Genomic DNA, 25,968 nt, shown 5'->3' with positions numbered 1-25,968 from the left:
GGGTCTAACAGTCATTAGCCTCCTGGCTCATGATTGGCTCCCCGCCCTATATAAACCCAAGGGGCATTCCAGGAAGTGTCCAGGTAACAATGTGGATCTTCTATAGTTGCCATGACCATTCTTGCACTTGAATTCCTGGCTTCAACCTCACCTTGATTTGGACCTTGATTCCTGACCCAGACCTGAAACCCAAATGAGACTCTAGTCCTTGGCATCCACCTGTCTGGAACTTGACTATAAAATCTATTGCTGCTTTCGGCCTCAGGTTTGACACTGTTCCAAGTGTAACGGGTTCCCCTGGGGTGCCACTTGGAACTGGGATACCACTGAGCTCACCTGGCCCAGCAGTTTGGGCTCCCACTTACACTGTACTGCTGTGACAAGCTCCAAAGCCCTCCAGGCTTGCATTTTCACCAGCCTACATACAGGAAGGGATACACCCACCTGCAGTTACATGCAGGAGTTTTGACCAGCCTCTGCATAGGAAGGCAGCAGCAAAGGTAACTCCCAGCTTCCCAGGCACGCACCTGCTCTGGAGTATAAACCCAAAATTACACTGTCTTGCACTGCACGGGGAACTGTACAGCATAAGCTCATAAAATGTGCCTCCTCCCTCAATGTGGAAAGGAATATGCAATGGCTTTTGCCCAAGTTATGATCCCCACAGACTGGTTTAGATAAAGCTAAAACAAATTTATTAACCACAAAAGATAGATTATAAGTGATGGCAAACAGATCAGAGCAGATTATATAGCAAATAAAAAATGGAAATTAAGCTTAATATACTAAATAGATTGGCTATAAGTAGCAAATTTTCACCCTAAGAGAGGATACAAGCAGGCTGCAGGTTCTTAAGAGGCAAACTGCACTTGCTTCCAGCTTGAAATCCCCAGCTGTTCTATTCACAGGCTAAAAACCCCTTTAGCATGGGTCTAGCACTTCCCCCAGTTCAGTCTTTGTTCCTCAGGTATTTTCAGGAGTCTTCTTGTGTGGGGAGTGAAGAACCACCAAGGTCACTCCCTCCCTTATTTAACTTTTGCATATGGCAAGACCCTTTGTTTCAAAGGTTGGTTCCCAGACCAGTCTGTGGAAAGACACTGACATCCCAAGATGGAATCTAGAGACATGTCTTTGTAGAGTCATAGCAGCCATTACTCGGAGGCTGTTGGTAGCATTCTCAGGAAGGCTCCTCAGGTGGGAGATAAGCTTCTTCTAAGGCCTATTTTCCTAATGGCCCATTCCCTATAATAGGCCCTTCCCCACCCAGCTATCGAGAATGAAAGCATCTTGTATAGTGGGCATTCCCCAGGTGTAACTACATTTTGAAATACAGATATATAGTCAATATTCACAACTTCAGATACAAAAATGATACATGCGTACAACTAGGATAACCATATTCAGCAAATCATAACCCTTTCAATGACATCTCATATGACCCCTCTTGCATAAAATACATAATTATGTCAATCATACCATATCATCACTGTAAAGACTATGGGTGCAGGGTCACACTGACCATCAGCCCTGACAGCCCTTTGTCAAGATCCTGCCCTTCCCTGTCCTGCCCGAATGTTACATTCAGCTACACTCAAACCTCTGAAAACCAGGGAACGAAGAATAATAGTAATGCAACACACACACCAGATCCACCCTATCTTTGCCAGTTCATGCACATGATAAACTAGGAAAGGCCATGGAGAAGTGGGAAAGTCAGGGGACTCTGAGGAGTGTGTACACCTGTTCAAGGCAGGAAGGGGTAGGTGCATGGAGATGCAGAGTCCTTATGCCAGATTTGGCCTAGTGTATGGGGAAGGGGCTCTATACAACCGCCTCCAGCATTTAAGGTTCAGAGAGGTGGAATGTAATGTTCTGTGCTGAATAAGATCACCCCAGGCAAATGAGTATAGCCTAAAACAAATGAACTGCTCCATTCATTTCAGCGGGTGTTTTCTTTCCCTCCTGTGATTTCAGTGTCTGCGAGGCTAACGCATGCATGGAACAGGCCAGTTCCTAGCTCCCCATCCTGGTCTCAGTGCTGTGGGAACATGTTTTGAATGTGGGACAATAATGGGGGAAATAAGATCGTACGAAGTTTTGGGGGCAGAGCTGAAGCCCTTCCCTATATCCTCCACTGAACAACTCTGACCCCTTCCTTGGCTCCCCACCTTCCCCTACACTCATCTAACATCCCCTTTCCTCTAGAAGCAGAACAACCCCCATGAGACACAGCAAATTGCAAGACAATCTGAATAAGCAGGTGGATTTTAGAGCACCTAGAAAAGTCAACTTTTTAAAACTAAGCAACTCTAAATGTTAACTATAGCAGAGCTGCTGCTCCCCTATAATTCAGTAGTGTAATTGTGGCCACCCAACATCTGACAGGCTATAACCTTTTCAATTCTGACCATGGCCAGGTGACTCAAGCCAGGAAATATCTTTTTGGTGCAGGGACCATGTTCACCTGTGTGTTTGTACAGTTTCTAGTACAATGAGCCTCCTCAGCCTCACGGAGACATCTGGGCACTACCGCAAAATAATTAAAATTACATTTTAATGTGTTCAACTGTATGAGTCACATCACAATAAAAAGGACAGATTTATTATTACTAATGTGAAACCTGAAGTCTTCAAAATAGCAATTTTGTATAGAACTGAGAACTCCAAAGGACTACATTAATAAAGTCAATCTCAAAGTCAGGAACAACAAAATTAAGGTTCAATGGGCAAACTTATTTCTTCCTCCTTCGTAATGTAATTACATGATTACACTATTTCTAAAATGCATAATATGGTTAATAGGGTCAACTGCTTTCCGAGCAACCCCTAGTAGTCAGGGCTGCCTCTGCGGTGCCCTGCCTCTCTTTTCCCCTTCTTCAGGGCTTCTTAGACTCCACACAGACCAAAGGAAAGAAGTTACTCACCTTGTGCAGCAACGATGGTTCTTCGAGAGAGGTTTGTCCCTATGGGTGCTCCTCTGTAAGGGTGTCTGCATCCCTGCACTGCCGGTCAGAGGTCTTTGGTAGCAGTGTCCGTTGGGTTGGCACATGCGCCATCTCTCCTTATGCCGCACCACGAGGCTAACCAGCGCGCGTGGGCTAACTCCCCTCAGTTCCTTCTCGACCAGAGTCATAGCAAGAACTCTGGAGCAGAGGGGAGGAGGGCAGGTAGTGGAGCACAAGCAGGGAGACATCTCAAAGAACCATCGTTACTGCACAAGTTAACTTCTTCTTTGATTAGTGCTGCCGTGGGTGCTCCACTGTAGGTGACTCCTGAGCAGTAACCCCTTTGGAGGGCTGGGACTTCGGAGTTGGAAGTACTGTGGAGCCAAAAATGGCATCAGAGGCAGAGTCCCCGGTCATCACATAATGTTCTGCAAAGGTGTGGACTGACGCCCACGTCGCCACTCTGCAGATCTCTGAGATGGGGACATCCTTAGAGAAGTCGACAGACGAGGAGACTGGTCTCACGGAATTTTGTTCTGATTTACACCCGATGCAACAATAACTTCAAAGGGGTTGAGAATGGTGCAACTTGGGGGAAAACTGCCCTACAACCTTCTTTAGTGTCCACCTTCACCAAGAACCAGGGAGAAACAGGTTTTGAAAACTGCAATTTTTGTTCTTGGAGAACCTGCAGCTAAAGCCATTAGGCTTAGGAGTTGCTCCGCTTTAAACAATTACTCTGACATTTACACTGAGTATTCAACTTTATTACACCCCAGTCTGTAATTTCAAGTGCAGATTGAATGCATGTAGTGCTGGGTGTGTGGACAGCCACTGTCAGTAGAAGACTTTTTAGTATTCTCAAGTGTTAGGTCCTTATATGGTAACAGTAAAAAAGGACTGGTGCCCAATAAGAATGTACCAACTTAACTACTTGTGTCTCTTAAAAAGATGATGTAATTCAACAATAAGCTACATTTGGCACACTTTTCCCATTTTCCTTACATAATTTAGCTCAATGCTGTCAGCTCCAATAGCTTTTGGGTGAGATTTTCCTTGAGAACAATTTTTATTTGAAGTTAGAAATTGCAGCATGCAGAGCAAATGCAAAATATAGGCCACTGAAAAGAGAGATGGTGCAAGGAGATCTTCTGACGCACCAAATCTTTTCAGCGTTTGACAAATTCCTCAAAAGTGGGTCTTCCTCTTGAATCTTTTGGTCACATGTATCCAGCGTTGATCATACTTCTTTGGCACCAAAAGGCTGGTTGTCAACTGACCCAAATTAATCTGTAGTATAATTTACTATAGTGTGAACTACTGAGTCAGTAAATCCCTCTGGTTATATTAGCAAATTGGCTTCCACCCAGCAAAAACCACCTTGGGTTCACAGGTTGTGATCCACCTCCTATATAACCTGGTTCCAAAACGTAATATAAATAAAGAGGTCTCCCAATAGCATAGTATATTTTTGATGGTTGAATACAGACATTTATTTGTACTGGTTCCTAATTAAAAGGAGGTGGGTTAGCACTGATCATGGACACTTCCCTCGCATGGACACACAGGAGAAAATAGACTGGTTTTAGTCATCTGAAAAAGTTATTTTAAGATCCTCTCAGTAACTGAGCACGCTACTCTGTTCATTGCATACGTAAATTTAGGAACCTTTTGAAGACAGCTTAGTTAGAAGATGTTACATTTGCTAAAAAGATCTGTGTCAAATACATATAACCATACACTCCTGACCTTACCAAGCTGGAATACTGCAAGCTTGAACTTCAGCCTTCACATTTCCCATCTGTTTTAAAGATGAGAGAAACCACAAAGGCTATACTTGACCATTTCTGTTTTATGGTAATTTGAAATGCTCTAAAATTGTGCTTTGTGATACCAGATTACTACAATTTCCGTTCCCTACAAGAAATCATACTAAAAACACCATTAGAAAGAGCATGAACTGCTGCTAAGCATCAACTATTAGTCTCCAGGGCATCCAATAGTTACTGTACGATACCTATTTGGACAATTCCATCCAGGAATCCACTCAAATTTACCATAATGCTTATTCAGTTCAACTACTCTATTAGTCAACCATTAAAAAAGACCCAGCCGTTTTTTTAAACATTCAGCACAGATTTTTATTTCAAAACATATTAAACATGATGTTTACAAAGGACTGTGACGTGCATACAATACTGGGTTAAAAGCTTTTAATAGCTGCTACAGGAAACCTATTTGCTAGGAAACAAAATGTTCTGAGTAGTCAAAAATAAATTAAGTTTTTAAATAATTATTCAGTCTACTCAAGAGTTCTTACCAATAGCAACTTATACTTCTTGTTCCACTATAGATAGGCACAGGGGTTATCTTTTCAAACTATTATACATGCAGTAACAATTACTATAAATTACCAGTTCAGGTATTATTACTTTGGAATGTAATTCTTATTGTGAACATGTATCCCATGTTAATTTACACACAAATTTGTCATGACAATGGGCAGTAGAAGTTACTTCTCCAAATCCCCACAAATAACTTGAAATTGGAATGCACACCTCAAGTCAGGCACAATAACCGATGCTTTGTAATTCAAAACATCTGTGGTGACATTAACCAAACTAGTCTTAGAATCCAATTTTATACAGTTTCTTTGGATTTCGTTTTAGCCAAACTAACACATACAGAAAAGAAGCTATGCTGCCTTCCTACCAGAACACCAAATATTGGTGAGTACATATATGCTAATTGCTTAGCTCTTACTCAGTTCAAAAACAAAAACCAAATAAGTCTTAACTTTCACTGAATGCTGCAGAGTAACGTTTTATTACATTTTTAAAAAGGTGAACATCTGACTGAATCTAGTGCATGTGAAATACATCAGTTTGATGACACTGAAGACATCCATCCACAGAGCAAGTCAATCATAGGCAGTAATGCAATAATCTTCACTGACACTTCTTTGACAAGGTACTTCTAGAAGAGAGGTGCCCTGGGCTGAGACTAGCAGCAAAGAGGCCTACTGTGGTGGTTTTGTTTATTATTCCAGCACTAAGGCCTGGATGTCCATTTGTTTTTTCACTGAACAGACTTTTGTTCTGATGTAACTGTGCGTCATGCTGTTACATTGTGACTGTGTCAAAGACTTGGGCAGGGAATGAAAATTACTTTTATACTAGAAGTCAAAGACTTGTTATAGTTCACCCTCATCCAGGGACCAAAACAAAACACCAAAAACAAACTACACACAACCAAGGCTGGACTGAATAAAACACCAAGAGTTTTAAGTTCAACACACTGAAAACCCATCCGAGCCATAAAATGAATGCTGTATTCCCTTGGAAAGGTGTCAGAGCTGAATATTTTCCTCCCCCACCTGCTTTAATTCCAACAGGATTCTAAATGCTGCCATCTTCAGTACTAGACTACAAGCACTTAAGCATGTGCTTAAGTCCATCCCTATTTAGGGCAGCACTGAAAAACACACGTGGCTTTAAAACAGACTTCAATGGGATTTGCTTAAATGTTGTCCTTGAGAGAAATACTTTCCTGAAATCAGACCAACTGCTGTAGCAGCATACCCTCTGAATCTTGGAACCTATCTTACAAAAGGCATAAAGCAATAATCTTCTCCAATTCTAGTAATTCACAAAATACCAGATACTAAAATGTCATTCTGTAAGTGGGGGAGGAAAAAAGAGTAACATTTGGGGATTTGAAAGCCTGATATTTCATGACCTATTAAGGCTAGAAGTGCTTTGGTGGACCAGTGCAAATACTTTCAGGACCAATAGGCTCTAAATTCTGGTTCTTGAGCTGTTACTAGAAAGACTGGTGTTGACTAGTTTTGTACCACTATTACATCAGAACAGTTTATTTAGTCACTTGATCAGATATTTGCTAGCTTCTCCCCAGTCTCTTTACCTATTTATTGTATACCATGTATAAGACCGTTCCAGAAAACTTTATTTCCACTATGTACAGGCAACATAACATTTTATTCCTAGGAATCACAAAAGAAAATTTGTCAGTTAAAAATAATTTGAAGAAAAACAGACTCTGTTCATATGTATACTCTTAAAAAAAAACAACCAACAAAAAACCAACTAATGTGGACTCCTTGAATACCCTCATTACTTCTGGAATTACTACTGATTTTTAAAAACACTTTGCTCATTTTTCACACTTCATAAAATACCTGTTTTACTTTCATAAAAAGCTTCTACACATTCATCATAAAGCATGAAGGAACCTGACTAAAATGGACAGTGAGAAACAATGCCCGATTAAAGATTAAATCCACATGACTTTAAAAACTTTAGGCCATTTTATTTCACAGAAGACTTGGGAATGAAAGGGGAACTGCACTGTTACATTCCGTAATTCAGTGGAGTGCCCAAAGAGGGAGAGAAAATACTGTTTTTACTCTCATAATAAACCAAATAAGAGAAGGGAGTTCTGGAGACAATCTAACTTTAACTAGAAGCGTGGAAACCATTATTCTCTCTTTTAAGACTACAGGCTTCCCTGAAACTGACTACAGAAAATTAAATGTGGTCTTCAATATTAACCATAAAGTCTTCTAACTTTAGTTAAAAAAAAACAAAACATCTTTAATGCAAATCCATTTAAAAAAGTATGGTCTATTTTCACAGTAGTTACCATGAGTCCAGTATTGTGCTCTGGAGTGACAGTTTCTGTGCCTAAGCAGACGTATCACACACAATACGAACAGTCTATATATGTATGAAGGCAATAGGGGGCCATTCTGCTCCTCAGGGACGTGAAGTGCCATCTTGGACACTTGCATCCTGGTGTCCTTCCAGACTCACTGTATTAAGTCTGCTGGGGAGGCAGCCTTATAAGTAGTCTAATGACCAAAGTGCGAGATATTAGCACTGCAGCCATTTTGGTTTTTTTTTTTGAAGAAGAAGAAGATGAGGCGTTTAACCCTAACTGTGGACCGAATTTTCTTTAACACTTTTACAAAGGTGTTAATGTTGAATTTAGGCTCAGTATTTTTAATAGATTTAACATTTTTCCCATATTAACTATTTTTGGAAATTAAGATAAATATACTGAATGCTAACACTGGAGACAGCAGATACATTTTCTACATTTTTTTTTTTATTGCAGCCTGCAGTTTTGTAAGATGTTACTCGTTTCCTAATCCAATAATCACTAACTAAAATTCATGGGCCTAAACCCTCCAATTTAATAAAAAAAAGGAGGAAATAAATCTACTGAAATGTATGCTAAAAACCATTAGTACCATAGAGCTATTGATAATTTTGTACTTGGGATAAACCTAATGTGCTAGAAAAACATGACAGCATCATAGCTGACACACTTTATGTTGTCATCATTATTCCACTGCTGAGCACCATCTCATGACAACCAATAAAAATATAAGCATTCCTTTAACAACTCATTAACATTTTCTACTTGCACACACAGTGTTTAATATGACTATTATTCTAGAAACACCTTCTTATTGTAACACCAAGAAGATCCAGACTAAATCAAGCCTCATTGTGCTAGAGGCTATAAATATGAAGTAGAGGGAAAGCCCTATTCAGAATGCTACTGCACAAAGAACGGTCTAGAAATCATTTTTCCTGGGAACTATAACTGGCTTAAAAATTACTCAAAAATGTTTCTTTTCATACAAAGTATCATATTCAAAGTAGTTTTTAATTCCCCTCTTTTTTTCTTTTAAAAGAACATGGATAAAATTAGTTTGGTAATTTTTAAGTTGCTGGAAAGTTGATTAAAAACCCCAAAAAACCCCAAAACCCCCAAACACATTTCAGATGTATGTTTCCACAAATGAAAATGGATGTTAAAAATGAAAAATGTGCAGGTCATTAGTTCCCAGTGACAATTTATTTTTTGAACACTAACAGACATATACTTTTCCATAAGGCATCTACATGTAAAGATTCTGATTTTTTACATTTATTGAGTAAGCATGTGAGTGATTAAGTATTTTGACATGGTAATTTTAAAAACAGAGTTCACTCATTACTAAATTGAGCCTCATGCCTCAAAGGGACATGGGACAAGGTCTTTGTTCCTCAGATACAGACATGGCACAAAGTATGGTTTACCACAAATTTACAGCTTTCTTATTGTGTTATTAATGGCAAATATTAGCTGAAGTTGAAGACTGGAAGGCTCAAGTATTCGTTTTAAAAAAAACCCACCTACATAAAAACAAATAGACAATGCGTATCGTATCAATGCTATACAGACAGATTTTTTTCACACTGGGAAAGGAACATTTCAAAATAGCAACACCAGGTCTTCTCAGTTTATTAATTTTGTTTTGCTATTATTGAAGATACTTGTGTTTGAAAAAGAACTCTCCTCTCATATCAGAGATTCTTCTCTGTGATTATAGTAAAGAAATCAGCCTTTGTTTATGACATCACTATCTGGCAGCATGGAAATGACTGACATCACAAATTCAGTAACACAGGGTTATGAAAGATCAGGTTAGATGTTAACATGCTATCTAATGTAGAAAACACTTAACACAATCTTTAACAGTGAGCAAAAAGCAGCAAGAGAAAAGTATTAAAATATTAAAGCTTATGGATTCTGGTTAGTTGTATACATTTTAAGCATTTTTCTCTCAAGTGACAACCCTTTCTTTTCAAAAGCTACCTGGGTACACAATGACCTGATTAACCAAAACAGATTCGTAATGCTGCTCAGCATGGTAGAATAAACTAATAGAACAGAATGTAGCAATTTCCCAAGAGCAAGAATAGTCTATCATTCATATACTGGTCTGTATACTACACGAATATTGATACTCTTAGTGAGATCCTGACTTCTTCCATAATTGTCATTTATGAAACAAAATGATGTTGAATAATGTAAAGGGTCTAACTTTGTTCCACAAAAGCAAGGAAATTCAAAGTTAGGGCAATTACTCCATCCATAACAACACAAATTGGGCCCATGCATTGCAGCACACTGAATTGATCTCAAAACTTTGCCGTACATAGGGCACACTACAGATCCAGTCTTAAAATATTATCTATAAACACATGTACGGTCACGTCAAAAAACTAGTAGTGATCTAGAACAACCTCTCTCACTTAGGTTGAACCAGATCCCTGGGACTATGATATGGACAGATTTGTACTGTAGCTGTTTTCTAATGCAAGGACAGATGAAGAGCATGACATGGCCTGTATTTTGTATAAATCAGAAAAGAAGAAACCCTGCCATAAATTCAAGGTAGAGTCAATCAGGAATGGAATGGTTTTGCCCTGGTATTAAGAAAAAAAACCACACCACCTACATCGCAGCTTATTTGTATCGTGCCTGGGGCCTGATGATCTGAGTGTATTCTTTGACCAAGTATTTGGGGTAAATTTTTTTTGCTGTATCTGTCTTTTGAGTCTAAGAACTTATACAAAAAATAATTTAACGACTTTTTTGGTTCTCATAAACCACTATTTCAAACCTGCATCAATAACCAAGGTATGAAAAGCCTTCAGTGACACTAAAAACTGCAATTTAAGGCCAACTACTTTTTTGGGGGGTTAGGGGGGGCAGGCGGGAAGAGCTCTAGGGCACTTCAATTTGGTGCCCAGGACACGAACACATTTGAGGAATTTGAGATCTCTGCCTGTCTTGTGCTTTCCCCCTCCCCTCACCACCTTTCACCTTCTTGATGATTACTTCTCAATAAATAATAAAAAAAATGGTGTGAACACAATCATTCAGCATCTTCCAAATACTGTAATTAGATATGGCAATCTGATATTATTTCTGCCTGGAAATATTTAAGTCCTTTGGTTAAGTTTGGCAGGAATCCATTGGGACTTTGGGTACATCATCTTACTGAGACCCTGGTATTAAATTAAGCTTTATCAATAAATCAAAACAGCAGAATACTAAGTTTAACTGCAAAAGTGAACTCAAGGATTAAACCATTTTTACAAATACTCCTATTCCACGTGAGCATAACCTACACTTAACACAATCTGCAAGTGGAAGCATCGCTCCCTGACAGCATAAACACGATTAGTGTACACATAAATAAGCTTCAAGTGTTATTAATTGAACGGTGACTGTCATGCCTCTCAAAAGAAATACTTTGAGAAGCAGCAGATTATACTATTTTTTCTTTTAATAGCAGGTGCTTCACACCTTTATAAGTTTTAGCATCTCTACAAGTAAACACACCCCTAAATCAACTAAAGATTCCAGCAACAAAAGACTTGGCGTTTAACTTGTTTAAAATTACTAGAAGTCTAATAATGCAAACATCCAAAGGAATAAAAGCCAAGTTAGTCATTTCAGCAGATGGCATCCTTGACTCAGTGGATATTACTTGTCCTTCTTAAGATCTTTCTATGAAGAAAAAAATCTACACACAAGGCATCTGAACTTTAAGTCTGTGTGTTAGTATGCAAAGTAATCGAAAGCAGACAGTCTATCTCGCAAAGGCAAAGTGCTTCATAACGTAAGGCCAGCAGACGTGAAGGTTTGTTTTAAACTGTGCTTCACTATGAGCTGTCACTAGGCACAGCTGGAAGAGGGACAGAAGGCCATGACTGTTCTGAACTCAATCCAGGTAGAGGAGAGAGTGACAACTTCATGCTGATCAGGTGCGAGATGGTGTAAATCTCACTCTGTGGCCATTTTCATCTCCTCAGGACTCCCTCTAGATGGTCTGAAAGAAAATATTCACTTACTGAGGGAGAGCAAACAAACGCTTTTTCACAACGAAGGGAAGAGGATGATAAAATGCATAGTTGCAAGATTTCTCTATATTGTGGGACTGCATATACATGGAAAGCTTTAGAACGTAATCACAAAACTAGATAGAAATTTGCCTTGGGACCTAATCTTTATTTTTTTGTTCACGTGAGTAGCCCCCATTGGAGATATTGGTATCATACACATGAGTAAAATGCAGGATCAAGCCCACAATCGCTAATCTTGCTCCCTTATGTTATTTATATCAATGATTGCAGTCACATTCTTTATATTGCTTTGGAAACCACAATCCACTACGTAGTTTTTATTTCTAGATTATTATAGAACAACAAGTTCTTCCTAAAACCCTTCCCCAAACCCACAATGAATAGTTCCCTATTTATAATAAGTTTTTGTTTGTTCTTACACAGTCTGTGATTCACTCCACACCACCCTAATCTATTACTTACTGGTATATCTGCAGAGGCCATGGTGTTTGTGATGGGGTAGGAACTGAATTTGTTGGACTCACTAACATGGCACTGTATATGTTAGAGGCAACCACCAGTATACAAAGCAGTATGGGTCCAATGATCGCTCCTTCCAATCCTAGGTAATATGCTCCACCAGCTACTGCGAGGCCTGTCAGGTAGGGATGGCCACCTCTGGAATTACAGCATAAGGAGGATAAGTTACTAAGAGCAATATTTTATAACAGCAAATATCATCATTTATGGAAATGTGGATTGATTAGCAAATGTTATTTAGCATATCAAGCTGATGTAACTACAGATTGCTATAAATGTTGCAAGTACAAACATCCTAGTATTATTAATTAGTATTTGATCTTGGTAATGTCCACAATGTAGTAGACACTTTCCACATACTGAAGAAGGGACAGTCTCTGTTCCAAGTAGTTGATTCTAGGTAGGCTTTAGATTTCAAAATGAAATGCTTAAGGCTAATCATAAAACACGATCTTTGTAAAGATTTTTGAATTACAATTTATAAGATGGCTGGCAACATGTGTCTTCGTGTAACCTCTAATTACTGAAACGGTGACCTGTCATGTGTGCCCTAAACTGTACACACTCTAACAAGAATAGTTTGTAGATTCACAACATTTCATATTCTCTCATTCGAATTAGTTTTTATTTGCAGAATGGTAATGGGTAAATGAATGAAAATATCTAAAGACACTTGATTTTAGCCATCTTACTTGTAAAGCATCATAAAGCCATCTACGAAACAGGCTTGGGAGCAGCCTAATAACTGCTATCAAAGATTGTAGCGACTGTCTCAAAGATGATGCCGTTATGTGTTAAGACCTGGCTATCACCCTATCACCGTTCTATACAGTAATACTAAAGCTGCCATTTTAAATACTGCCAATACTAAAGCCCCGCCTCACTAAGGAAATCCTACAGCAGAAGAAGCCAACACTACAAATAAAAGATGGCAAATGAGCCACTTGCAGGGAGGCAACCACATAATTTAAGACTTGGCACAAGCCCACACACAAATGCACGATGGAAAGGCATCCATGAGTACAGCTGGGTTGGGGAAAAAGGAGAAATATCTGATTATTTTCAAAATTAAGCTGAAACTTGAAATAAAAACTTGCTCTACAGTGGTTTAAAAAGAGGAGGGGAAATTTCAAACATATCTAAAAACATCAGGGAAAAAATTATTCAAAATTTCAAAACTTTCTACCACTTCTAGTAAAAAGAACAAAAAAACCCCAAAACCACCCCCTCCCCCAAACCCCAACTAATTAACCTAGCATCTGGAAACCACTCCTAAAAGATGTGTTCTAAAGAGATGATTAAAAATGGGTCAAAATGAGAATATTTTATCTGTACCTCCCCCGCACTGCTGTACTTGAGCAGTTCAAATTAAATGGAAAAGTTCCAAAGCAGAAAACTAAAACCCAACCAACAGCATTATGCAAAAACCAAAACCTAGCCTGCTCAGCATCCTTACAGCGCATAAGCCAGCATGCAGACAATAGATACGGAATTATGTGGAGAAGCTTGTAGTAATATAAGTAGCACATATTTTGAGGGGTGGTTTTGGAACTGAATACAAGGGAATGAGAATATTGGCTAGTCAGGCAGAGTTCTGGCGGTTGCTGTCAGTCAAACTTCTACACACAGCACCAAAGACACACGACAGTCCCAACTTATACCACCTGCACTATTGCTGTTCTGATCTTTGTCACTACTGCACAGAGTGGGAGCTCAAAATGTAACACACAACTCAGCTTCACTTGTGATATAAATCAGATCTAATACACAGCAGGGGCAGTAGATAATTTGATTATGAGAGGGCAGGATTTAGACAGATCTTTTGTTTCCATCACTTAAAAAAGTGGACTTGTGACTGATTCCTGAATTCTGCAATTCTTTGTAAATTTTTTCAACTATTGTATCAACTTCAATTTTTTTGGTCCAGGTTGTTAAATTACATAGGCAGCTGCTGCAACAAGTTGCCTGACAAGATACAACTAATATCCGTGTATACATTTAGAAAACCCTACATAACCCAATTATAGCTATTTCTAATGCACTTAATCTAATCTACAATGCAGCAGAGTGTTTTTGTTTTATTTAATGGGAACAGTTGGGTTTCTGCTCTGACCCTTAGCAAATTCTCTCTATCACAGACATTTTATAGGCAGTAAACAGCCATCTCATAGCAGTTGAACAACAAAATTCTAATGAATAAATGGAAGAATGAGGTCATTGGCTTTTTAATGACCACTGTCCCTACAAGCATAAATAACCTATCATTGGAGAACAGTAGTAATTTATACTTCACTTACTGGAACAAATTCATTAGAAAGGCAACCAGTGCAATAGTCTGAAGAAACTTAAGACTGTGTATATTTTCAAGGACCAGTTCTCTCTGCACAGTATCATTACTGTCGGATGAGACCAAAAGATTTTAAGACTACAGCAAATCTTGTCTTCCCACAGAAGAGAAATAAACAGTCTACCTAATGCTCTGATTTGATGAACATCCCTAGGTGCATTATAACAAAAATTAAGCTGTTCCAGGATCTGACTAAAATAATTTAAGTGTCCTACTAGATCAGGGGTGGGCATACCTCGGCCCGCGAGACAAATCTAGACTGGGAGACATTTTAAACTGGCCCACGAGCTCCTGCTGCGGAGCCAGGTGAGGGGCTGCACCACATGGCTCAGCCCCGCTCTGGTGCTCCAGCAGGGGCGCCGGATGGGGGGCCGCACCACACGGCCCGGCCTCGCTCTGGTGCTCCAGCCGGGTCTCTGGGTCAAGGGCTGCACCACGTGGCTCCCGGAAGCCGCGTGATGGTCCTGCTCTGAGGGTTGGGGGCTGCTCCGTGCTTAGGAGCCAGGGAAGGGACATACAACTGCTTCCGGGAGCCACTTGAGGTAAGCAATTCTCAGAGCCTGAACTCCTGAGCCTCTCCCCATGCCCCAACCCTCTGCCCCAGCCCTGATCCCCCTCCCGCTCTCCAAACCCTCCTGCACCCCAAACCTCTCATCCCCAGCCCCACCCCAGAGCCCGCACCCCCAGCCGGAACCTACACCCCAGCCCTGATCCCCCTCCGAACTCCTCGGTCCCATCCCAGAGCACTCTCCTACACCCCAAACTCCTCATCCCCAGCCCCACCTCACAGCCCGCACCCCCAACCGGAGCCCTCACCCCCTCCCACATCCCAATCCCAATTTAGTGAGCATTCATGGCTCACTATACAATTTCTATTCCCCGATGTGGCCCTCAGGCCAAAAGGTTTGCCCACCCCTGTACTAGATGTACAATTGCTCCTAAAGGCAGAGAAAGTAGCAGTGCCTAAGAGTGTATTTTTATATCTGTACATCACTACAAGGTTGTGACCATTCCTTGCAGATGTGGATCTCAGAGTTATTTTTGTCACCTCCAGACTAGAGCACTGCAATGAGCTCTAATTGGAAAGTTGAAAGCTTCAGCTGCCTGCTTATTATTCAGGATGCAACTGAAGGGTTTGGATGTGACCCTACACAGGTTTGGAGTTTCTCTTCTCTCTCAACAATTGAAATCAGAGAGAAGCTCAAGTTGTTAGGGCCACATTTTTAAAGGTATTTAGGTCTAAAGATGCAGATAGGTGTGTAGTGGGACTTCCAACAGTACATAGGTTCTGAACTCCTACAATGGGGGCTGGGTAACTATGTATATCTTTAGGCACCTAAATACCTTTAAAAGTCTGACCTGTAGTCCCTAGATTTTTACATCTGGTGGCTGGTGCCAGAACATTCTTAAGGTGAGCCCCAAACTCCGGTACTCATACTTCAGAACATATTCAACCTGCACATGGAGTTTGGAAGAAACTTTCACGATGGACTGGTTAATCCATAGTTGCTTACTACTGGGTTTCTTGTGCCTTCCTCTGAAGCATCTGGTACTGGTCATTCTAGAGTGAAGATACTGGACTAGATGGACCATTGGTCTGATACAGTATATATGGCAATTCCTATGCTCCTGTATTTGCTTCCATTCTTGCTCAAGCAAAGCCAGAGTTGGCTGACTTTCAGGGTATGATGCAATACTTATATATGCAGACTACTGCTGAATGGTTGGGTAGAGAAGAGAGTCTTGTGGTAGTACTGACATTCTGAAAAGTTAGATTTTTTATTATAATAATATGGTCTCATTAAACTGTTCATGTGCTTAAAACACTGAAAACACCACTATAGTTTGAACAAATAAGTTAATTAAGGCAAGAGTATGATCCAACAGAAAAAAAAATAGCATGCTTTGAGAGGTCTTCAGTGAGACACTTACCCTGATATATCTGAGTAGATTGCTGTGTCTACAAAGTACGTTGGCAACAGGTGAAAAACCAAGAGCAAAATGGCTTTGCATCCTTCTCCTTGGGTGAGCCACAGATCTAGAATTGCAGGTATAGCTGCCCAGTATGTTCCCAGAAATGGAACAGCTCCAAGGATTGCTGCCAATGCTAACATAATAGAGTACACCGTCAGTCAGAAGTTAGGAAGAAGAGATCAGAAAACATAATATTTTACAAAAAATAAAATACTTTGGGTCAGATTCTGCCACCTTTACTGTGCAGACAGCCTCATTTAAATCGGTGGCACCACTTGGAATAAGGAACTAAAAAGTGACAGCTCTTCCTTTTTTTTTTTTTGTTATTACACCTCCTCCAAAATTGTGATACCTAAATTCTTTCCATATCAAAAATGTTTGATTGTGACATAAAAATGGATGGGAATTTAAAAAAAACAAGCAGGAGAAGCAGTCTTGTGAACCCAAGGAAGAAACTTCTATTTCACTCCTGGGAGAATTCTGCATCACTGCACAATTCAGAATTTTGCAGAAATTAACGTTGTACGCACAGAATTTCCTTCTTCTCACACAAATGGGCTGCAGCACTGCTGGCTGCCACTAGGGGCTGCTGGACCCAACAGACCCAACTCCCACACAGAAGATCCTGCCAGGGAGAGGGGGATGGAGCTAAAGGGTTCCTGACAGCTACAGTTCCCAGCACCCTCTGAGGGAAGGAAAGGACGGTGCGCAAGAAACTCCATGCAAGCGTAGGACTGAGCATCAGACTGTTTCTCCCTCTGGATGCCTGGGTTCGGGGAAGAAGGCTATCTGGGCAAGGGGGTGGGGATGGAAGAGGGTTCAGGTGTATTGGGCGGCGGGGGGGGGGGAATGCAGCTAGGCACTTGGAGGGGGAAGGGAGCTGAGAAACAGGAACTGGGTTGTCAGATTTCTTTAGCTCTCTACTTCTGGGGGAAAATTTGTGTGTGTCTGTATTGTTACAGATATTCTTACTGACAGGTATTTTGAAATAAATTACAAAAATAATTGAAATTGGAGTGATTATGTAGTGTTCTTCTGACAAATAAACTTTGCAGAATTTTAAAATATTGTGCGCAGAATTTAACTTTTTGGCACAGAATGCCTCCAGGAGTACTATTTATACACCAATACAGTTGTGATCAGTAATATGGAAATTAAAAAAAAATTGATTTATATTTTTATTATAGACAGGGCTCGTAAAGCTACCTGTTATTATGGTTGTCCAACACTTCCCTTTTTTAAAGGCCCTGTTGTCAGTTGCTTACAACTTTGCTAAATTTTAACCATTTCCACTGAAATTTTACATCATGTCATGTGGCCGTCTCAGGCAGGCCTTTCCTGCCGCCCCCTTTTAAATAAAAGCTTCAGCCATTTCCAAGAACGAGGCTAGGAAAAAATTCTTTCCATAGCTCTGCCATCCCATGCTTTGGAGCAGGGACTGGAAATCTCTCAGGGATGTGGCTTTTGCTGTCCCCTGGAAGTCTGACCAAATTTAACTGACCTATAAGTCTTTGAAAAATGTCAGTTCACACATGTGAACTGACAGTGATTTCAGAAAATTTAGGTGCTAAAGAAGATTCTGTCCTCATTGAGTATGCTCCAGACTCTTACGGCTGCTAATGTCAATCAGATGGGGCATGTGCCAACCCCACGGAGTGAGTGGGCACGCTTCATCCTCTCACAGCTTGTGTGTGCATGAGTGAGAGACAGGCTTATGCATATGCCATCCCCACAGAGCACATGGTCTCTCTAGCCCAGGGCTGCAGAAGCAAAGACAGACTTCCCCCGTTGTGGCTGCTCCAGGCTGGAGTGGGGCAGGCAACGGAGCCGACACCAAAAAGCTTCCCTCTCCGGTGCTCTCAATGACAACTCCCAAATGGCACTCTCAAAGCGCAGCAAAGGAAGCAGATTTATTGCAGAAGGGACAAAAACTGGACTGGTTAGAGGGAAAGGAGTAGATTAGGACAAAATGTCTGGTGAGCCTAGGACCTCTCAATGAACGTTAGTTTTGGCATTTCCTTACTTCTAAGTTCTTGAATTTGAAATCTTAAAAGTTCTTTTAGAATAGTTTGCGTGTGTAATTATTAATATTTCAAACAAAGGTCTTTATACAGGCAATATTTAATCACTACTGCCACTGCACAATAAATGGATACATAGCTACCATCTGTAAAATAAATAACATTTGCTTTGGTTCTTACCTGATGGTATGAAAACAATATTAATTCCAAATATGGTGTGAGTGAGCCAGGTGTACAGTCCATAGAACCCAGCCATTTTGAGAGAAGCATCAAACACACCTCTAGAATGATCAAAGAAACCCAATTAAACTACTGATTACAAAAGTGGGGGAAATATCAAAACATGTCCAAGTGCATCATACACTAGTGAAGTAAGTTACTTGGTTCAAATTGTAATGAAGAATAAATTATCCATTTGTTCCCTATGCCAAAGGATGCATTCAACCCAAAGTGGATTTTTTGATTTGCCAAAATTTTCTCAATTGTCAGATTCGGTTAAACCCAAAATGATTCCCCCCCATTTTTTCTAAACTGCCTGTGAGCTGAAAATTCAGTTATTCACACCGCTCTACTTACTAGCTTTATGTGCCTTCCCTTGCTAATAATCATCTACATCATCTCTCTGCTAGGGGTTAAGAACCCAATAATTTCAACTTCCTCCTGCTATCCTCTCCCTGCTGCCACCTTACTCCCACATTTTAGGAGCTGTATAACGTATCAAATGTTTTTGAAGGAATTTATATATATCTAGTCATTTAAAATGCACCTATTTGAAGTTTTGAGTATATATACACAACTTAAACATTAGGACTAATGTCTCAAATATGAAATCCTCAAACAGACCTAAACTAGAAGCTTGTCATCCAACACAAAACATTCAGCCACTTGCCCAGAAAAGACATGAGGGAGAAAAAAAAAAGTTTTGCAGTGACCTGAAAGTCAACAAATTCAGATCAATATGGGTGGCGGGGCGTGGTTTGAAACATTGTTGATGCTTCACTGAAAACACCCTGGACACTATAGCTGATCTCATTTGCCATAGTGCCACATGGAGAAAAGCATAGTCTGAAATAAAATACTTCAGGGCCTGGTTAGTGCAGAATATACAATATATTTTAGTTATGCTAGAAGGAAACAGCTCAAATCTTTACAAGGAAAAACAATCACAGTAAGCAAGCAAAACACCAGAGCTTGTATAAAAACTTCAAAATACTAAGATACTATCATATTTCAATGATTAGATGAAACAATCAGCATTATTTCTGCACTCTCCTTTTCTATTACATTGAATGCAATATGCCAGTTTTCTCTACAAAAGTTTAAAGAATATAATTTTCTTGTAGTGAAAGTCTGTTTACAGAACTAGTTCTGTTTTTAATTACTTACACTATCAAAATAAATCATATGTGAAGTGTTAGGAAAAAACATAAGTTCTGTTCTGATTAACTGAAATTCCTGTTTTTTAACCACTAGCTTCACAAAACTAGTTTGGCAAGCATTAGTTTAAAACCTGTATACAATTTTGTCTGTAGTTGGTTTCCTTGTCCAAGATCTTTAGAGCAGTGACTTTTAGGTTTTGGTGAGGAAAGCCTTCACAGAGGCTCACAAAGGAAGTGCTACATATGTACCACCAAGCCCGGAAGGAAGCAGTAAAAAAAACATTTCAACTATACCTACTGAGGGCTCTCCTGTTGGTAACACTAAGAATTCATCTCTTCCCTCCTATCTTCGCTTAATACCTAAACTCTTGCCAAAGCAGTTTCCTCCTCTGTCAGGCTCTTCTAGCTCCTGAACCTATTCCAAGGCGTTCCCTTCTAATGATGAAACAAACCCTTCTTCTACAGAACAAAGAGAGCGGTCTGCAACCATTAAGTGAGGCCCCTAATTGGCGATGTGAATTTTTTTTTTTTTAAATTGCTATATAGCTTGTCAGGAGCCTTCAAAAATAAGAAAAAAAATCATAATTAGGAGGATTCCGTTACACTTTAATACTTAAACATTGGTTGCGGGAACCCAAGTTCCAGTATGGGTTAATATAAAACTTTTAAATCCTCAGGTTTATACTGTCCTTTGAAACTGAATATGAGCTGCTACACAAATAAAGTTGAGGTTAATTTTCTAGCCAAAAATCACTGAAAAGTATCCCCACAGTGTGTCTCTGCTTACTGTCTCTTAGAAGATGCTTGTATACTTTGCCGAAATTAGCATGATACATGGTCTCCAAAGAGATTTTTGAGAGTGGATGGATATTAGTTTTCAGTTTATGAGCTCTGGCTTGAGACAGGTGTCTGAGGTACCAACTTCACTTGAAATTAAACTGTTCCATCTACAGCTCCTTGAAAGATTTTTCGGGTACTCAGTCATTGAAAATTTCCCCATAGCCTATGAAAGAAGAGAGGACTGTCCTACTATGATAAATGTAATAGTAAACAGAAACAAACTCCATGAGCCAAAAAAATCTTTTGGATTTCTAAATATAACTGTGTGTATTAGAAAACAATTGTAAATCTGCTTTCTGCACACAGGAAAGACCTTGAAACAGAGGATCAAATTCATTTTAACAACAAAGTGAAATCTGTAAGAACTGCATCCACTTATGCCACGCACTCAGCTTAAAATAAAGGCATTTCAGACACGTCTTTGATAATTAGCAATAGCTAATATATTTTCTTAGTATTCCACAGTTTTAATGAGTATGTAATCTGCACAGATCAGTAAGAATTAATCTCAGTGAGACCATAAAAAATCATCACTATGTATCTTTAGAGCTGTGTATTTACTTAGATAAGTTATTTTTGTTAATTACTTATTGATAATGGAGTAGGCTGAGCTTTTAAGTAAGTTTGATAGTGTTTACACTGATAAGCCAGTTATTCATTATGCATATGCTGTTAGAATAATAAAATCCAGGAAATTGACTGGACAGGCTTAAATTTGTTACACTCAAAACTCTGGATCCAATTTCTGCTATCATAACTATGAAGCATATCTCTGAATGTGAGCCCAGTTAGTCATTTTAGTAACTAATATCAACATTATGCATTATCTCCTCCACCTTTGTGATGACAGACCCTCAGAGCGGTTTTGTGCAAAAATCATAAAGTTCTATGTTACCATAAAAAGTGGCAGACCTTTCTGACCCAATTTAGCAAGCTAACATTTTCACTCACACAGGAAGGATTTATTTGTGCTTTTGAACCTGCTCAGATGTGTAATCCAAGAGGGAGGTGTGAATGTTCCTCAGTCTTTACATGTTTCAACAAAGTCAGAAAGCCAAATGCAAAGGAACACCGTGTGAATGAAACACCACTTGGAGAAGCTGTGGTCTGTAAATGGGATTACAAATTCAAGAACAGTGTATGGCATACCTTGATATTCTTGGTTTTACTTAACTGCAAAAGGCACGCACATGATAAAACAAAAGAATAGTAAGTGCGCTCACCTTGTGCTACTCAAGATCAAAATCTGGGGGGTGGGGGGGGGATCAGGTTGGATCCCCACCTACTTCTGGATAGTTACATAGCAGCAGTGGCCAGAAACCCACTTCATTTTATCATTTCTACTTAGCCATGAAGTTGTAGATTCTACTATGGTGATTCCTGAATTTTTCCTGTTAGTACTGGATTAGAATGAATGCAGTGAGGCTAGAGTTTCCTGTTAATTTCTTTGTGAAATTTACAGTGATTCTCTCTAATTAGGACTTAAATGAGTTGGCTCCTGGTGATCTCACGCTACCTTTCCCCCATGAGATACCTCTGAGATCACAGGAGGCAAACAGCCCCTAGTCCTACAAAGAAAAGGTGGAAGGACGACATTTAGAAGTTAGGGTTTCTGGACTGTGAAATCTACTTCATGTTTCAGCTGAAAGTATTATTTTACTTCCAGAGCTCTCTACAAGGCCTACTTGTTTTCTAAAGTTTTTCCTGAGCACTGGGGAAAGAGGAGCAAGTGGACTGGGCTGGAGGGAGAGTTTTCATCTGAGGGAGTAGAGTGGGCTTATGAGGGATGAATTTATTGGACACTATCCTAAACTACCAACATGTTTTTATATTAAGGGTACACACGCTGAGCATTGGATGCAAATATAATTAAAAATTGGAAAAAATATGCCGTTCCAACAACTTGTAAAACATAGCATTCCACTGAGTACAGTGAATAGCATGTCAGAAGCCAGCTGGTGGCCCGTCACAGCGCAAAGGCCAGTAATCTTCACTGTAGTAGGGATAAGGGAGCTCAAGCAACCTAGAATACTTGGTTACTTTTCATCTCTCAGAGAGGTTCAGGAGATGCACAAAAGGAAGAAAAGGAGGACTTGTGGCACCTTAGAAACTAACCAATTTGTTTGAGCATAAGCTTTCGTGAGCTACAGCTCACTTCATCGGATGCATTCAGTGGAAAATACAGTGGGGAGATTTTATATACACAGAGACCATGAAACAATGGGTGTTCCCATACACACTGTAAGGAGAGTGATCAGGTAAGGTGAGCTATTACCAACAGGAGGCGGGGGTGAGCGGGTGTGGGGGGGTGATCTTTTGTAGTGATAATCAACGTGGGCCATTTCCAGACAATTAACTTAGGCTTGAATAAAGACTGGGAGTGGATGTGTCATTACACAAAGTAAAATTATTTCTCCATGTTTGTCGCTCCCCCCCCCCACCGCCCGTTCCTCACACGTTCTTGTCAACTGCTAGAAATGGCCCACCTTGATTATCACTAGAAAAGGGCCCCCCCCCCCCGCACACCCCCGCTCTCCTGCTGGTAATAGCTCACCTTACCCGATCACTCTTGTTACAGTGATTAGGTTACAGCTTGTCAGTTAGATTTTTTGTGAAAAGCCATGACTTTTAGCCCTCTTAAAAGAGTTTGCCCTATCAAGATAAAAACTAAACAATATTTCTTTATATATCCAATTCCACCATGAAAATGTGAAAGGAAAAATTATAGTAAAGTAATTGACTGATTCAGTAAAATTCAGAGACCACTCTACTAAACAAAATGAGATGAGATCAACACTACTTTTGTCCTTAGGAGAAGGTGTATACAGGATCAAGCATGTTTGCCATCAGAGCCTGCTGTTGAGAAAAATCTCTTGGCTAATGTTACAGCCACAAAGAAAAACTATGAATGGGCAATGTGAAGGAATAGGTAGATGAGTTTTCAAATTGTAGGAGACTTGTGAAAATAACATTTAAATACCACAAACTCATCCATTTACAAATCTGGGAATACACTTCTACCATACCCTTAAGCCATTTTACTAGATTAGGAGGGGGAAAAAGACTTGGCCCCATCCCCAGCACAGTAAAAAGGTAAGCAGAGATAGTTATGTACACTTTAGCTGTAAATCAACATAGGATTGTCTTTATGAGACATAAAATGTTCCAAAATAAATCAGTCAATGGAACAGAATTGGACCACCTTTAAGTTTAGTCGGTATATCAGCTTTAAAAGACTTCCTCCAACATGACTTCTTAGAAGATCTTTCCCATAATTTCTATAGCAAAGATGTGATTGACTAAAGAAATGCAGGGTACATCTACACGGCAATTAGACCCCCAGTCAGCTGCAGGTCTCAGGGCCAACCGCAGGTCTCAGGTTAAGGGCTTTTTAATTGCAGTGCCGACATTTGGGCTCAGGCTGCAGCCCAAGCTCTGGAACCCTCCAACCTCACAGCGTTTTAGAGCCTGGGGCTCCATCCAGAGCATCTACACTGCAATTAAACAGCCTCTGAGCCAGAGTCAGCTGGCACGGGCCAGCTGCAGGATTTGAATGGCAGTGTAGACATACCCACAGTGATCCCAGCTTCAATAGCCCAGCAACCACACTATTAGGAGAGATGTGGGCTTGAAGAACAACAACAGAATGTACGTTCTTGAAGAGGGATAATATATCCAAGAACTACATCTGTGAAGTGAAAAATCACTCAGGTCCTGTCCTGCCAGAGCTTTAGAACATTTCAACGTGTCTACATTCTCTGGCATAGAACACTGCACATTGTGTGTTCCAATTTGTGACAAACAAGTCTACATATGGATTAGTCCACTTAAACAAAAAAACAAAAACAAAAAATCCAACCACTGATTCCTTTGAAGACCACTCAGGCCTGTTCATAGTAGCAACTTAAGGTGGTTTTCACTCCTCCAGAAGCAGATGAGAAAGCATTGACCTTGTTCATGGTGCACCATTCTTGAGATCTACTGCATCTTTTCATAGCCAGACCAAGATCCTCCCTGCCTATTCAAGTAATAGTCTGCCACAATATTACTAAACAATTAAAAAAAGGAGTAATACTAATCCTGTGCAGGGAGAAGGTTAGGATTGTGACTGCTCAGGCTGGAGAAGAGAGGAAATGACGGATTGCTATCAGGTAGAGATTTTATTTTGCATCCAAGGAGCATGCACATGCATGACCCTGACAGTTTACTGCATTGAGAGGGGTGGCAACTTGTAAGACAGTGCTTGTTACTCCTAACGTGGATCTGTAGAAGCAAAATAATGAGAAGAAAGTTAAAGTTACATAGTTAATCTCTCAAAATGTCTGGAAATGCCATAGTCAAAGTTGCACACTCAACCTTAAAAATGCCTCCTCATATGTATGTGTAGCAATACAGTCTAATTACATTACCACATACAATTTCTCAAATACACTATATAATTGTTCTACACTCTTAGATATGCATGTGTAGGATGCTCTAATTCTTTTTAGCAACACATTCACTGTCTTAGCCATTATCTCCTTATTCCCACACATATCCAGTACAAGTTCTCTCACGAAGTACACATTTTAATAATTTTGTCAGCACCTGGGTAGTTCACAATTTTTTTCCAACCACCTACGCAGACTTTCTTAGAAATTAGGCAACATGACAACTAACTACCAGGCGAGCTGAGTTAGCAACACTCGTGGCCTACATGTGTCAGCAAATTTTCACTACCCTTGTTCTTGATGTATGTCATGTAACAGTTTAATTTTCATATAAATTAATTTAATGGATTTTTGGCATATGGACAATAGTATGCAGTACTAGAAAATGTGATGTATTTAATGTTGTAGAAAAAGCTGTACATTGTGTGTGTGTGTGTGTGCGCACACACACACACACACACACCTGTGTATTGTTTTATATAAGGTTAATTAAGCAACTCTATATTACATGGTATTTAAATATACTTGTATATATTCATGTACTTTTAATATATATTTTATACTGTACACAATTATATAATAGTCCTCCTATAATTTCATACCTTAATTGTATGTAAATCTGTTTATATACACTTATAAACACATATACCATACAGATATATAAATATTATATATGTTTATTTATATACGATCTAGAGGAAAACTGGATGAGAATGGAAATACACAAATAGCACTTTCTGGAAACCTGCTGTCTGCCTGGGGAAAGAAATTTTAGCTTTTTAAA

The 25,968-nt window shown here is 39.7% G+C and overlaps 1 protein-coding gene across 2 annotated transcripts in view; it reads right to left on the bottom strand.

Annotated features, from left to right (window-relative positions):
* Positions 1-8,812: 8,812 nt before the first annotated feature.
* The window catches only part of TMEM245 (transmembrane protein 245), a 127,249-nt gene continuing 110,093 nt past the window's right edge, over positions 8,813-25,968 (bottom strand). For both annotated transcript variants that reach the window (XM_048839317.2, XM_048839318.2), the window contains 4 exons: positions 18,716-18,816; positions 16,473-16,647; positions 12,137-12,331; positions 8,813-11,640 (listed from right to left, as the gene is read on the bottom strand). In XM_048839317.2, coding sequence (XP_048695274.1) covers positions 11,595-11,640; positions 12,137-12,331; positions 16,473-16,647; positions 18,716-18,816 — 517 coding nt within the window. In that variant the 3' untranslated portion in view covers positions 8,813-11,594. The remainder of the gene's footprint in view (positions 11,641-12,136; positions 12,332-16,472; positions 16,648-18,715; positions 18,817-25,968) is intronic.

The sequence above is a fragment of the Caretta caretta genome, chromosome 2, assembly GCF_965140235.1.
Source record: "Caretta caretta isolate rCarCar2 chromosome 2, rCarCar1.hap1, whole genome shotgun sequence".
Lineage (NCBI taxonomy): Eukaryota > Metazoa > Chordata > Testudines > Cheloniidae > Caretta > Caretta caretta.
Note: the sequence above shows the minus strand (reverse complement) of the source record. Positions and strands in the feature narration are given on the sequence as shown.